At 38.0% G+C, this 13,806-nt stretch overlaps 1 protein-coding gene across 1 annotated transcript in view; it reads left to right on the top strand.

Moving 5' to 3' along the window:
• Positions 1-11,935, top strand: part of RTF2 (replication termination factor 2) — a 48,422-nt gene extending 36,487 nt beyond the window's left edge. The window contains exons 6-9 of the mRNA XM_039343275.1: positions 6,993-7,106; positions 8,975-9,029; positions 9,698-9,784; positions 11,005-11,935. Of these exons, the coding sequence (XP_039199209.1) occupies positions 6,993-7,106; positions 8,975-9,029; positions 9,698-9,784; positions 11,005-11,189 (441 nt within the window). The 3' untranslated portion in view covers positions 11,190-11,935. The remainder of the gene's footprint in view (positions 1-6,992; positions 7,107-8,974; positions 9,030-9,697; positions 9,785-11,004) is intronic.
• Positions 11,936-13,806: the final 1,871 nt, after the last annotated feature.

Raw genomic sequence — 13,806 nt, 5'->3', positions numbered from 1 at the left:
GGTGATTCCTAAATGGAAGTCCAGGACACAGCAAATCACTTCTTTCTTGCCTGATTCTGCTTCTTATAGGTAGTTCTCGACTTATCACCACAATTGGTGATAAGTCTTACTCATTGAGCGAAGAATCTTACTCATTGAGCAAAGTGGTTAGTAAGCGAGATGCCCACATGATTGCTTTGCTCAACAACTGCAATCCTGGCCGTCCCAATTGCCATCGGTAAACAGTCTCCCAGGTTGTTAAAGAGCTGCCTGCCGAGCATAATTCCAGTATAATGCTGGAAGGGAACTGCTTTGTTGGGCTGCAGGATCGGAGCTTGTATCTTTGGGATCGGAGCTCTGTTTCTGCACTCCACCGGAAGAGTTTGGCTCCCCTCTGTGTGTGGAAGGAAACTGCTCCGTTTCTACACGTCACCGAAGCGCTTCAGTTTCCTTTTTCTCTTTCAGCCAGGTGCCAGAGATGAGAGATGAGAGAGAGCTTCCCCATTAACTTTCTGCAGGGCACTTGGCAACCTGTGAAGCCAAGCTCCTAGATTGTGATCATGTCACCACAGGGCAGGGGGCAGTATGGCATTTTAAGGCAGCCGGAAATGCTTTTCCAAAGCTGTTGTACCTTTCAATAGATAAACACTTAGACTTCTGTACCCCTTCAATCAGCCTTCTCTAAGCAGTTTATAGAGTCAGCATATTGCCCCCAACAATCTGGGTACTCATTTTACCATCCTCGGAAGGATGGAAGGCTGAGTCAACCTTGAGCCAATCAGGATCGAACTGCTGGCAGTCGGGAGAATTAGCCTGCAATGCTGCATTCTAGCCACTGCACCACCATGGCTCTTAGTTGTTAAAAAACCAGTTATAAGTCAAGAACTACTTGCATTGCAGAAAACTACAGATAAGGTTCCATTTAAGGACACTCTGGCAGCATTTTCTATGGAATTATTTGCAGCTTGCAAACACGATGAACCTTTGTTGTATATTTCACCACAGATGGATCCATAGCTGGCTGATTGGCCGTACTCAGTGTGTGGTCCTCAATGGAACCGCATCTACATGGAGGGAAGTGTGTAGTGGGGTGCCCCAGGGCTTTGTTCTGGGCCCAGTGCTCTTCAACATCTTCATCAATGACTTGGACGAGGGGATAGATGGGGAACTCATCAAATTTGCAGACGACACCAAGCTGGCAGGAATAGCCAACACTCCAGAAGAGAGGCTTAAGATACAGGAGGATCTGGACAGACTTGAACACTGGGCGCTATCTAACAAAATTCAACGGTGAAAAAAGCAAGGTTCTACATTTAGGCAAGAAAAACCAAATGCACAGGTATAGTATAGGGAGTACCTTGCTCAATAGTAGTAACTGTGAGAGGGACCTTGGAGTTCTAGTGGACAATCACTTAAATATGAGCCAGCAGTGTGCTGCAGCTGCCAAAAAGGCCAACACAGTGCTAGGCTGCATTAACAGAGGGATAGATTCAAGATCACGTGAAGTATTAATACCACTCTTCAATGCCTTGGTAAGGCCACACTTGGAATACTGCATCCAGTTTTGGTCACCACGATGTAAAAAAGATGTGAGACTCTAGAAAGAGTACAGAGAAGAGCAACAAAGATGATTAGGGGACTGGAGGCTAAAACATATAAGGAACGGTTGCTGGAATTGGGTATGTCTAGTTTAATGAAGAGAAGGACAAGGGGGGACATGATAGCAGTGTTCCAATATCTCAGGGTCTGCCACAAAGAAGAGGGAGTCAAGCTATTCTCCAAAGCGCCTGAAGGCAGGACAAGAAGCAACGGATGGAAACTAATCAAGGAGAGAAGCAACCTAGAACTAAGGAGAAACTTCCTGACAGTTAGAACAATTAACCAGTGGAACAACCTGCCTCCAGAAGCTATGAATGCTCCAACACTGGAAGTTTTTAAGAAGAGACTGGACAGCCATTTGTCTGAAATGGTATGAGGTTTCCTGCCTGAGCAGGGGGTTGGACTAGATGACCTCCAAGGTCCCTTCCAACTTTTTTATTATTATTATAAAATTGTACAAGATGTAAATGAATGAGAAAAACGGAACACTTCCTGTCTCATTTTGACATACCACATCTTTACAGCTCAGTCCTGAACATGACATTTTTGAATTCTACCTATTCAGGCTGGTTGGTCATCTAACCCTGGATCTTCAAAATGACCAGCTGGATATATTTGGCAAAGCTTTCAAGCACATTCTGAAGGGGTGTCACTTCTATTGTTCTCCCTGCTTTTTAAGATATACTGCCTAGGAGACTGAAAGTAGTAAACAAAAGGATATACGAAGGATACATAACTATTGGCAGCCTCTACCAAAAACCATGCAACCTAGTTCCCATTATTTTTGCTCTGCAGCTCTGTATAAATCACTCAGTCTCGGTATCCTTCTCTGTTCTCAATACCTCGTAATGTCACCAAAATCCTCAAGTGGAACAAATTGTATAACTGAAATTATATACAAGTGCACTGAATCTGAATACATTCTCATGGGAGAAAATATTTCTTAAGAGCCATCTACATCCACGTTTCCCCCACGTTTTTGTCTATCCTATGAAAATGATCTGGGGTATATCTACTTCCTGTTCTATGACTCTGCTGTGGGTACTACAGTATATCCTACATCCAGGGCCAGAAAAATACATTTTACAGAGCTCAAATAAATAAAAGGTCTTCTAATGGATTCCGCATGAGCTCTGTCCTCCCTCCCAACTCTATTACTCTGTGATAAAAAAACAAAGCAGCATGCTTACTCCAAAATAAATTATAAATAATTAGAGATAATTTCATTAGGAAATCTCAGAGAGAAACACTTACCTTAAGACGGTTCCACTTCTCCCTCATTAACAGTAAAAGGAAATAAGCTTACCGCACTTCAAAGTTCTGTTACACTGGCTTCCTGTTACATCAGACCACGTTACACTGGAACAATACTCGCTGCTCAGTAAACCAGAAATGGGGATATTGCAAAAGTAAACTCGGAAAGATGAGCTCAAACCCCATAATGGGTTATTTGATCTCCCCCCATCCTTGCCTTTTTCTTCCACAGAAGTACACTAGTTGCCAGTCTTTCAGCTACAGCAAGCATTCAAATATTTCCAAAATGTTGACCATGAATGAAATAGAAACCAGATCCTAGCAAAAATAAAACAGGTGAAAATAGCAAATAATCTAGGAGCAATTGGTTTTTATTTTCTCTTTTGTTAAAGCCTTTTGGTTCTTACAGTATTTTTTTTTTTTTTACATTCCAAATATAATTTAGATATTGAACCTAATGTCAGCTTCCGCCTCAGGCTTGGGCTTTGCAACCATTCAGTATCAGCTGCCATGAACTCAAGGGGGACTAGATGGGAGGGAGGAGGCTTCAAAGGAAATGAAAGTTAACTGTCTCTTTCCAAGAAAAGTTTCAAGGTCAAATGGCTAGGAACGGCACACGGCTGTATATCAAATCTAGTAACCCTTCCAAAAACAGCTTTGAATTTGATTGGACAATGGGGGCAAGCGATGGGAAGCACCTAGGAGGGGATGAATGTTACACTTGGGGATTTTGGGACACGGATTTCAGTTTTGGCTTTGCATTACTGTATTTCATTTGATTTCTAGTAAACTATAAATGGAGTTAAGGATCACTCTTTCTTAGGAGCTCCAGCTGAGGCAAGTCTGACACTAAGTGAGTTCTGTTTTCTTGTTGACAGAAGCCATAGCTGCTCTTTGCATGAACCTCATTTCATTATCTCTTTTGTATTCTTACTACTGTATATTCATCAAAACAAAGACCAGGTTTTTTCCCCCAAGACTTGACTTTTAAAATGGGACAATTCTATTAGAGCTGATGAAGTTATGGTAATGGAAGCAGTTTGTTTGTTTGTTTCTTCCCAGATCTCTTTTTGTGGGTTGGTGGGTGGAGGGATTGTTTTATATTTGGTGTCTCTTCTTTTCAAATGATTATACCAGATACTCATCACTACTTTTGTCCTTCAAAGTATCTCCAGCATTCTGCTTACAATATTCTGATATAAAAACTTTAAATCCACTGTAAAAGTTTACTGCGTGTAGACCACAACCACAATTGTATAGCAAAGTGGACATACTATAACAAGAAAAAAAAAACCTTGAGGCTACAATAAATCAAGTAACGGAAGGCCACAAGCAACAGCTCTGAATGTGCTATTTAATTAATGCTAACACACATTCTGGTAGACGTTCCCTGAGGATGGACTCCAGCACAAGTCTGAAGGCTCAGAAGACTAAACCTCTGGTCCTGGTGACCATCCCAGATTGGATTCTGCAACATTATCCTGGGACACGTATATTTGCCTTCATTCATTCCTCATATGGTTTAGCCTCCAGACCCGTTATCAGTTGTTCTTTTCTGCATTCTTTCTAGGGTCATCACATCTTTTTTTGTATCATGGTGAACAGAATTTGATGTTATATTCCAAGTGTGGTCTCACCTGTGTAGTATACTAATGCTTCATGTGATCATGAAACTATCCCTCAAGTCTTCTGAGCCTTCAGACTTGTGCTGGAGTCCATCCTCAGGGAACTTCTACCAGTATTAGCTGTTTTGGCAGCTGTGGCACACTGCTTTCTTATACTTAAATGGTAGTCTACTTGGACACCTAGATCTTTCTCCCTGTTGCTACTATTGAGCCATTCCATATCTGTGCATTTGGTTTTTCTTGCCTATGTGTAGGACCTTACTTTTTTCACCACTGAATTAAATTTTGTGGGATAGGGTCCAACATTCAGGTCCTCCTAAATGTTGAGTCTATCATCTAAAGCAGGGGTGTCAAACTGCCGCCCGTGGGCCGGACACATCATCCAGAAGCCGCGCCCACCCCATTGCCAGCAATGGCAAAACTGTCCCGATATGTTGCGCGACGTCACATGAGCTTACTTTTGCACAGCTTTGGTAAGGAGGCAAAGAATTTATTAGAGGAGATCCTGTACACAACAAACAAAGGGATTCTCTCAGCAATTAGAGAAATTGAAGGACGTTCCTGAGTTTTAGCAAAAAGAAAACTTGTAATAAGATAGATGCCCAACAATTTGAAGCACTCCTATTCTTATCTCTCCCCGCCTTTATTATTTCTCAATTTCCCAGCAACATGATAGTTTGAGAGAATGGAGAGAAACTCTTTCCAGAACAGGAATTATAGATTGCAACTTGCCAATCAAGAATTAGCTGTACATAATGTTGACGAAGTTGGTAATGCCGATTCCTTAGCCAATTTCCTCACTGTTCAGATATCTGCCTTTTCTCCTCATTTCTCCTTGGAATGCAATTCACTCACCTCCAAATAATGTTGTTAATGCTTTAATCTTTTTTTTTCTGTAGGAGCTGGCTTTAGCTTTTTGAGAGAGATTTTTTAAAACTTTGTCACATATATAACAAATACTTTCCCCTGGAGATTCCAATATCTGGGAAATTTATAATAATTGTTGGAGAGATAAACATATCGATCTGCTATAAGGTAGTTTCATGTTCTTTTTTAGGAGGGATATCGAGTCCCAGAAAATGTAAAACTGCAGACTGTTTTTAAGTCTTGTATGATCTACAAAATATGTTGGCTGTGATTGACACATCTCATTAGGTTCCACTTACATGCTATAGGTACATGCTTCAACTTATGATCACAACTGGGACCAGAAGTTCTGTCATTAAGTGAAGCAGTCATTAAATGAGTTGTGCCAAATTTTACTACCTTTTTGCTATGGTCATTAAGCAAATCACCATGATTATGAAATGAATCACATGGTTGTTAAGCGGATCCAGCTTTCCCCAGTGACTTTTTTTGGTGAATTATGTTTGCTATATTTATTTTATGTGTAGAATTTTAATAAAGATGGGGGTGGGGGCGAATATCGGTCCAACCCTATAGATATTTATAGAATATAAAATATAGAGAACAGAACAGAATAGAATAGAATTCTTTATTGGTCAAGTGTGATTGGACACACAAGGAATTTGTCTCCAGTGCATAAGCTCTCAGTGTACATACAAGCAATAAGTGATAAATCATGATCATGATCATAAAAATACATTCATCATAAATCATAAGATACAACACTTAGTGATAGTCATAGGATACTAAATAAGCAATCGACATAAATCATACTAGATACTAAGTAAAACAATACAAATCATAAGATACAAGCAACAAAATTATAGTCATAAGAATATAAGGAAATAGGTAATAGGAAAGATGAAAAGAATAATAGTAATACAGGCTTATTAGATAATTTGACAGTGTTGTGGGAATTAGTTGTTTAGCAGAGTGATGGCGTGGGGGGAAAACTGTTCTTATATCTAGTTCTGGCATGCAATGCTCTATAGCGTCATTTTGAGGGTAGAAGTAGTAACAGTTATGCCCAGATGTGAGGGGTCTGTAGATATTTTCACAGCGCTCTTTCTGGCTCTTGCAGTATACAGGTCCTCAGTGGAAGGCAGGTTGCTAGCAATTGTTTTTTCTGCAGTTCTATTATCCATTGAAGTCTGTCTGTCTCGTTTGGTTGCTATGCCAAACCAGACAGTTATAGAGGTGCAGATGACAAGACTCAATAATTCCTCTGTAGAACTGTATTAGCAGCTCCTTGGGCAGTCTGAACTCTCTTGAGTTGGCGCAGAAGGAACATTCTTTGTTGTGCTTTTTTGATGATGTTTTTGATCTTAGGTGTCCATTTTAAGTCTTGAGATATTATAGAACCTAGAAACTCAAAGGTCTCTAAGGTTGATATGTCCTTATTTAATGAATGAAAATGAATAAAAAGTTATGTGGCAGAGAAAGCAAATACCTAATTACAAATCTGTGGTACAAGCTACACATTTAAATCTAGTTTAGCTTAAGGTTTCTTTTTATTAATAAAATATTTGCAATATGAATAATATATCTTTTACTTTCTAGTGCTGCTGTTTGGAATTGTACCATATCATAAACAGTGTATTTAAACAAACATTTTTTCCCTTATTAAAGTGTGGGATCCCTTTTCAAGATGACGATGTCATTGTTCTTAATGGCAGTAAAGAGGATGTAGAGGTGCTAAAGAAAAGAATGGAGGAGCGAAGACTGAAAAGTAAATTAGTGAAGGTAAGGTCTAAATACATTTTCTGAGGTTATGCGTAGATACAGGGATAAAATAACAACAGAGCTGGCATGAAAGTTCTGGGATCTCAAGCAATAGAGGTAAGCAGGAACAATTCAGCTTTTACAATAATAAATGGCATTCCAATAATTTCTGCTCCCCAATAACATCTCTGTGTCCAGTGGAATTCATAATAGAACAATAGATCATAATATAAATATGTTTTCAGTAGCTGTTGAATAAGCAATGTTGAAAACATTGAGTTGTGTTCAAGACACTCAATATGGTTCATTGGCTTTCAGCCAATACAGGTTCACAGTCTGTTAGACCCTTGACTACTTTTTCTCAAAGTTTGGTCCGTAAAGAATGTAGCAGCTGTTGATTATCGTAAAAAGTCTGACCTCTATTTAGAGACAGAACTTTCAGTAAGCTTCCGGATTTCTCAAAAAATGAGCAATAAGACCAAATGGTATATGAAAAGTGGGGAGAAAAAGAAAAAATATATAAGAGTGGAGTTAAAGCCATGTCTGTAGTCAGCTCCATTATTTTCAGAAGGTCCCCTAACCCCACTTTGATTAGGCCAACTTTACCCTATGAGGCCATTTTGTTGTTTTCAGTCCATTCTAAAGAAGGGCAGGTTTTACTGTGATTTACAGTAGTAAATGTGGAAGAATATTGAATTAATCTCTTGTTTTGTAATAATTTATAAAGTCTTGAATTATACAGCCAAACACAACATCCTAGCCATATATGGATTATGTATATCTGTATGTAATATCCTGGTTTTGAAACCTTAAAGTGTTGATGGAGGTATTGTTTATTCAATATAATAATGATTCACTTTCTTTTACTGGTCTTTTCACTCTTGCATCTTTTTAAAAAAAAATACTTCAGCACAATACTTATCTAACGACTTCTTGTAGGTCGTTAGATAGGTATTATGTTTCATTTTCCTATTCATTTTTGAAGACTGTTTCAAAGAGAGGAAACCAGAAAAATATGAATGTCTGAACTTAAAGAAAAATACATCTTGAATTTCAGAAGAGACTGGTGAGGCTGGTCTTAGATTTTACAGTGGACCCACCCCACCAAATAATTGTTTCGTGTTATTTCAAAATACAAAATTGTTTAAAATTTTGTTAAGGTTTCAGTGTGCTGTAAGGTGCTTAGCGATCACACTGACCTCAACCAATAATACCTTTTAAGGTCAATTATTGACCTACTAAGGAGTGAGAAAAGGGTTTTAATCAAAAGCCATCTGCTATTAATTTTTTTCTCTAGAATGAAAAGGTGGCATGCCACCCAGTGGAGGACAGATGATACAAGTATATGGGGTTATTCATCTCTCAAAACCAAATTTGCTTGACATATTTATGTGTATACTGTTGATACATTACTATAGTGCATTTGGTTTTGTTGAGTAGTTTTCTTCTTTTTTGAAAACTCCCAACAACTTATAAGAGATAATTCTCTTTATTTTCAAACTGCCCTTCTTTGGCCCAGAAAGTAAAATAGACTGCATATCTTTCATGCTGTTTTTGCTCATTAGACCTATAAAAGCCTTACTGGAATACCTCCAGAGCCAGAATGCATATTGGCAAAACAACTGGATACAAATTTTCTCTTAGGTCAAGCATGTTTCTCTCATAATTTTTTTCCAGTACCTGCTTATATATTTGCCTTTCAACATTATAAAGTAAAAAATGGACTTAGAAATATGTAGACTAGCCTTTAGCTGAGTAGATTGTGTAATTTAGTAAGTCAAAAGCAAGCATCTCTAGGTCAAGTGTATTCCTAGTTATCATATGAATCTTTAGATTTTGCCAGTCTTTGAGCTTCTTAAATCGCTTCTGGTTTGTTTCTTTTGTTTCAGAAATCCAAGAAACCTAAGGCAGCAGAGACCATTGTGAAATCAGAAGCCGCTGAAGGTGAATTGTTTATATTGGGTTCAGTTATTAATGTGGAAAAGAGATTGAAGATGTTATAAATCAAAATAAATAAAACATATATTTTTTCTGTTATTATCTGGAATGATTGTGAGCTCTTTTGTTGTATGGAAACTAGAGCATATATTGAGGGAGTTTGCAGAATCTTATTAAATTAACTGATTTTTTTTTTTTACTTTTCAGAGTACATTGAATCATAAATTAACCAAAAGGTTGTTTATACATAGCTATGCCGAAGAAGTTTAACCAAGGTTACCACAAAGATTATCAAGTTGCACAAATATTTATGTCTTTAGCTTTCCCATCTGTTCCGATTTATTAGTGCTGCAGGAAGCATACTTGTTAAAACATGATAGTTGAATCTCTAGTGATGAGATTGGAAAAAAGTAGCTACAAAGTTTGTGCCATTGGAACTTAACACAAATGTCCTCATTCTGCAAAAACAAGTAGGCAAACATTGACGGTCCTCCTCCTTTTCCCCTTCCTTTTTCTTTTAAGATTCAGCCAGTTATTCCTTCTCAAGATTAGCATGATGAAGACTTGTCTTCCCGTGTCAGTCACAAAGTAACCTAATTGAAATTAAAAGTTTCAATAATAAAACTGACCCATTTTGCACCATTTTACCTTTTTTTTTTTTAACTATTATACAGATTCACTGAGTCCATCTCAAGTAAATGCTTCAAAGGATGCTACACAAACAGGAGAAAAGAGAAGCATTGCCTTCTGCAAGAGTTCAGGTTGGTGTAACATTTCCAAACCTAATTTATAAATACAGGTAGTCCTCGACTTACAAACAGTTCATTTAGTGACCTTTCGAAGTTACAATGGAGCTGAAAACAGTAACTTATGACTGTTTTTCACACTTAACGACCATTGCAGCCGGCCCATGGCACGTGATCAAAATTCAGATGCTTGTCAACTGGTTCATGTTTATGACAGTTGCAGTGTCCCGGGGTCATGTGAGTCAGCTTTTGCGACTTTCTGACAAGCAAAGTCAATGGGCAAGTCAGATTCATTTAACAACCGTGTTACTAACTTAATAACTGCAGTGATTCACTTAACAACTGTGGCAAGCAAGGTTGTAAAATAGGACAAAACTCACTTAACAAATGTTTCACTTAGCGACCTAAATTTTGGGTTCAGTTGTAGTTGTAACTCGAGGATTGCCGGTACTCCATTCAATGGTATTACAGGTGAAGCTCTTGCAACCAAGCGTCTTCCTTTACTTCCGTAAATTGAAAGATCAGAGTTTATAGAATTAAGTTCCTTTCTTACTAAGAGTACTTTCCCTAATGCTCTTAATCATGGTTAGGTATTATGGGTTGAGTTTTAAGCATACGACAAACTAACCAGGCTTCCACCTTAAGTAAAAATTGGAAGTGGAGTATGTAACTCCACTTTCTGGGCAGCTTGCTTGAATTTGGTTCTTGGCAGATTAATTGAGCTGCTGTGTTATCTTTAAGTTAGCAATACCTAAAGGATTCCCTGTCATACCTCAGGGGACCAAACATTTGGGTTGTAAGTATTTCTGTGAAAAGTATATGGCAGGGGTAGGCAACCTTTGCTCTTTTATGACTCGTGGACTTCAACTCCCAGAATTCCTGAGCCAGCATGGCTGGCTCAGGAATTCTGGGAGTTGAAGTCCACGAGTCATAAAAGAGCCAAGGTTGCCTACCCCTGTATGGTAGCCACATTTAGATAATTATAAAGATGATGGTTATTATGTATCTTTACATGATTATCAAATTTTTTGGATAAAAAAGTTATTCTGTCCTTAAAATAATATTGAAATACAAACGTTTTTTTTTAAAAAATTGGAAAACTATTACTTTCAACTAACCTAAAATTTAGGGTATGACTATTTAGTAGGATATATGTTGTTTATTTGTATATACATACTACTTTATCAATGGAGAATTCACGTTCCCTATTTTCTTTGTCCTCTGTTCTGTGGCAGTCAATGAAAAAACGCCATCTTTCTCTGGAAAAAGCATCCAAGGTGCATCAGAACCTGTGAAGAGGTCCTCAGCAGCCAGTGAGAAATCAGAAGCGTACAAGTCTATTTTTACTTCTCACAGCTCGGCCAAACGCTCTAAGGAAGAGTCTTCCAATTGGATTACACACACCGCATACTATTTCTGAAACAGAAAATTGTATGATTTTGAACATGCCCTGCTTTTTGCCACCTGTTCCTTTCTGCTTTATAGGAGAAGCTTTTGTTATTGGAAATAGTGCTTTTTAATAAGAAAACAGCTTCAAAAACAAGCCAACATAGTTTTGAACAGGACATAATGAAAAAGATAGCTGAACGTGGCTCTTAAGTTTTAAAGGGTAGCTACTTGGAGTAAATGCTCACCATAAGAATGACTGCTTGATGTCCTTTTCAAAGAGGGCAACTGTGTTTATTTCAACTAGGTTCTGTTTAATCTGAATAATTAGGCTACACATGAGTGCACAGGCACACTTGGTATCTTGTAAATATTTTCTATCAATTTACCTTAGTGGGAGCTTCAAAATTGTTGAATAGAAAGATAGAAGCCAGCATTACATCATCCTAATTCTTCTCTAGATTTCTTACAGATGTCACTTGAGACATTTCCCCATCCTAGGGTCCAGATGTGAGATTAATTTAATAGGTCCTAATCCTGAAGCAGATGCAAGAACGACATGTCCAAGAATTTTTGTGGGGTGATAAGCCACAATCACACTTTTGCCTTCTTTATTCTAACTTGTTCATCTTTCATGATAGTAGCTCTTTTTGATCTAAGAGTTCTCATATTGCTAATTATTAAATTGTAACCGTAATTCTGCAGTTTCTAAAAAGAGCAAACAGTGTTTGTAACATTCTGACACCTTGTATATTCAAATAAAACACAGTAATTGAGTAATTTGTCTTGCAATCTACTATGTGATTCAGATTTATGAAGCTCAGCATAACTTTTTTTTTTTAGATTTTGGATCAAAAGAATGGCAAGCGGGGAGAATACATAAATTGTGACCTCTGAACTCTTCTGCAAGCAAGAATCTGCAAAGTGTAGGATCATAGTTTATTAGACGTTAGATGAAAAATATGAGCCACAATATTCCCTCATTGAACGCAAAATTCTTGTTAAGAATTGAAGCAATCTTGAATAGAGATGAGACATTCTGATGAAGATATTTTAATGTAACATTCCTCTAAATAATTTTTTTTCCCAGAATCTTCAAGCTCTTAATGAAAAAGCCCTGCTTTCACGACCTCTTGTCCCATTTGTTTTGACAAGTGAACGCATAAAGAAACCTCCCGTGTAGATCTTCAAAATGCTGCTAGAAAAGACAGTCCTTTAGGTAGAACTGGAGTTCAAATCCAAGACAATGTAGAGTGGATACAATATTTCGTCAATGCTGCAATAGGGAGTATTCTCCAGAAGTTAGGGTCTCTGGAGCAGGGGTGGGGAATGATGACCCTTTTATGACTTGTGGACTTCAACTCCCAGAATTCTTGAGCCAGCTGTGCTGCTCAGGAATTCTGGGAGTTGAAGTCCATAAGTTATAAAGGGGCCATCGTTCCCCGCCTCTCCTTTAGAGGACTGTCCCATCCTCTTCCCCTCCATTTTAAAAATTGGAACACCCAATGTAATTCTGTGAGAACTAAACACACACCATTGATCTTTAAGGCCTTTATTAGAACAACCAAGAATGTACAAGTGAGTGTATAAACTTTCAAGATTTCTTCTAGACAGCTTGAGAACTTCTGCTTCGCTATGTGCCATGATAACATGAGGAGATCCTCTAATTATGAAGTGATCTCCAGATGAAAAGATAGCAGTTCTCCGCTGCCTATTTGCCAGCTCCTGGAAAAGAGTCACATACAAATCTAGATTTCTGCTTAATCAGCATCTCCTTTTTAGAACAAACTACTAAGGACAGAGCTGTTCAGCAATGAAGGAGGAGATGTTGATTGGTTGTTAGACATTGCTAGAGTTGCATTTGCATTATTGGGGGGAGGGCTGTCTTTGTCAATCCAGGTATAGTTGGAGGAGGTATCCGCAGCTGAGGACTCAGTGGTCAAGCAGGATCAGAGAGAGACATCTATAGAACAGATTGACCGATGGCAAAGAATATTTGTTTTGGAAAGGATAGGCCAGGGATCAGTTTGACAAAGCAGTTGAAATTCCTAAACATCACAAGAGTGTTATTTTCCTCTTTTCCACTATAAGTAGCTGACTGAACATTCATGTGAGACAGAAAGAAAAAGTCAAAATGCAGAACAACAGCAACAACAAAACTTGTAAAGAAATATATGAATATATATATATGAGTAACACAATCCATTTGAAAAGTATTGTTAATGATAAAACTTATTGTCATACAGAGGAAGAGTGAGAGAGTGTGCATAAAATTCTGGTCCTTTTTTATCCACCTCCTGACAACCTTTTAATATTTTAATATTAATATTATAGTAGTGATAGATATCCAGCTATGGATTTCTAGCATAATCAGGTCATCTTGATCTTGGATTAGCACTGCTCAGTTTTTTTGTCAGGACGAAAGGGCAGTTGAAATTGAGTTTTTCTAAAACTGATCCTATTTAATTTGGCAGTACTTCTTCAGTTACTCCTCAACAGTGTGTTTCCAGAAGAATTAACTCATCACCTCTTCTTGCCAAAAAGACAAAGCAGACCATTGTGTGCTGTTTCCATAATGCCTTCCAACGCAACATGACTATGCTAGCTGGGGATGATACTCCTATACATTTGAAGAAGGGCAACACAAATAT

The sequence above is a fragment of the Crotalus tigris genome, unplaced genomic scaffold (assembly GCF_016545835.1).
Source record: "Crotalus tigris isolate CLP2741 ecotype Arizona unplaced genomic scaffold, ASM1654583v1 scf7180000017834.3080900, whole genome shotgun sequence".
In the NCBI taxonomy this organism is placed as follows: Eukaryota; Metazoa; Chordata; class Lepidosauria; order Squamata; family Viperidae; genus Crotalus; species Crotalus tigris.
The sequence above is the reverse complement of the archived record's forward strand: the minus strand, read 5'-3'. Positions and strand labels throughout refer to the sequence as shown.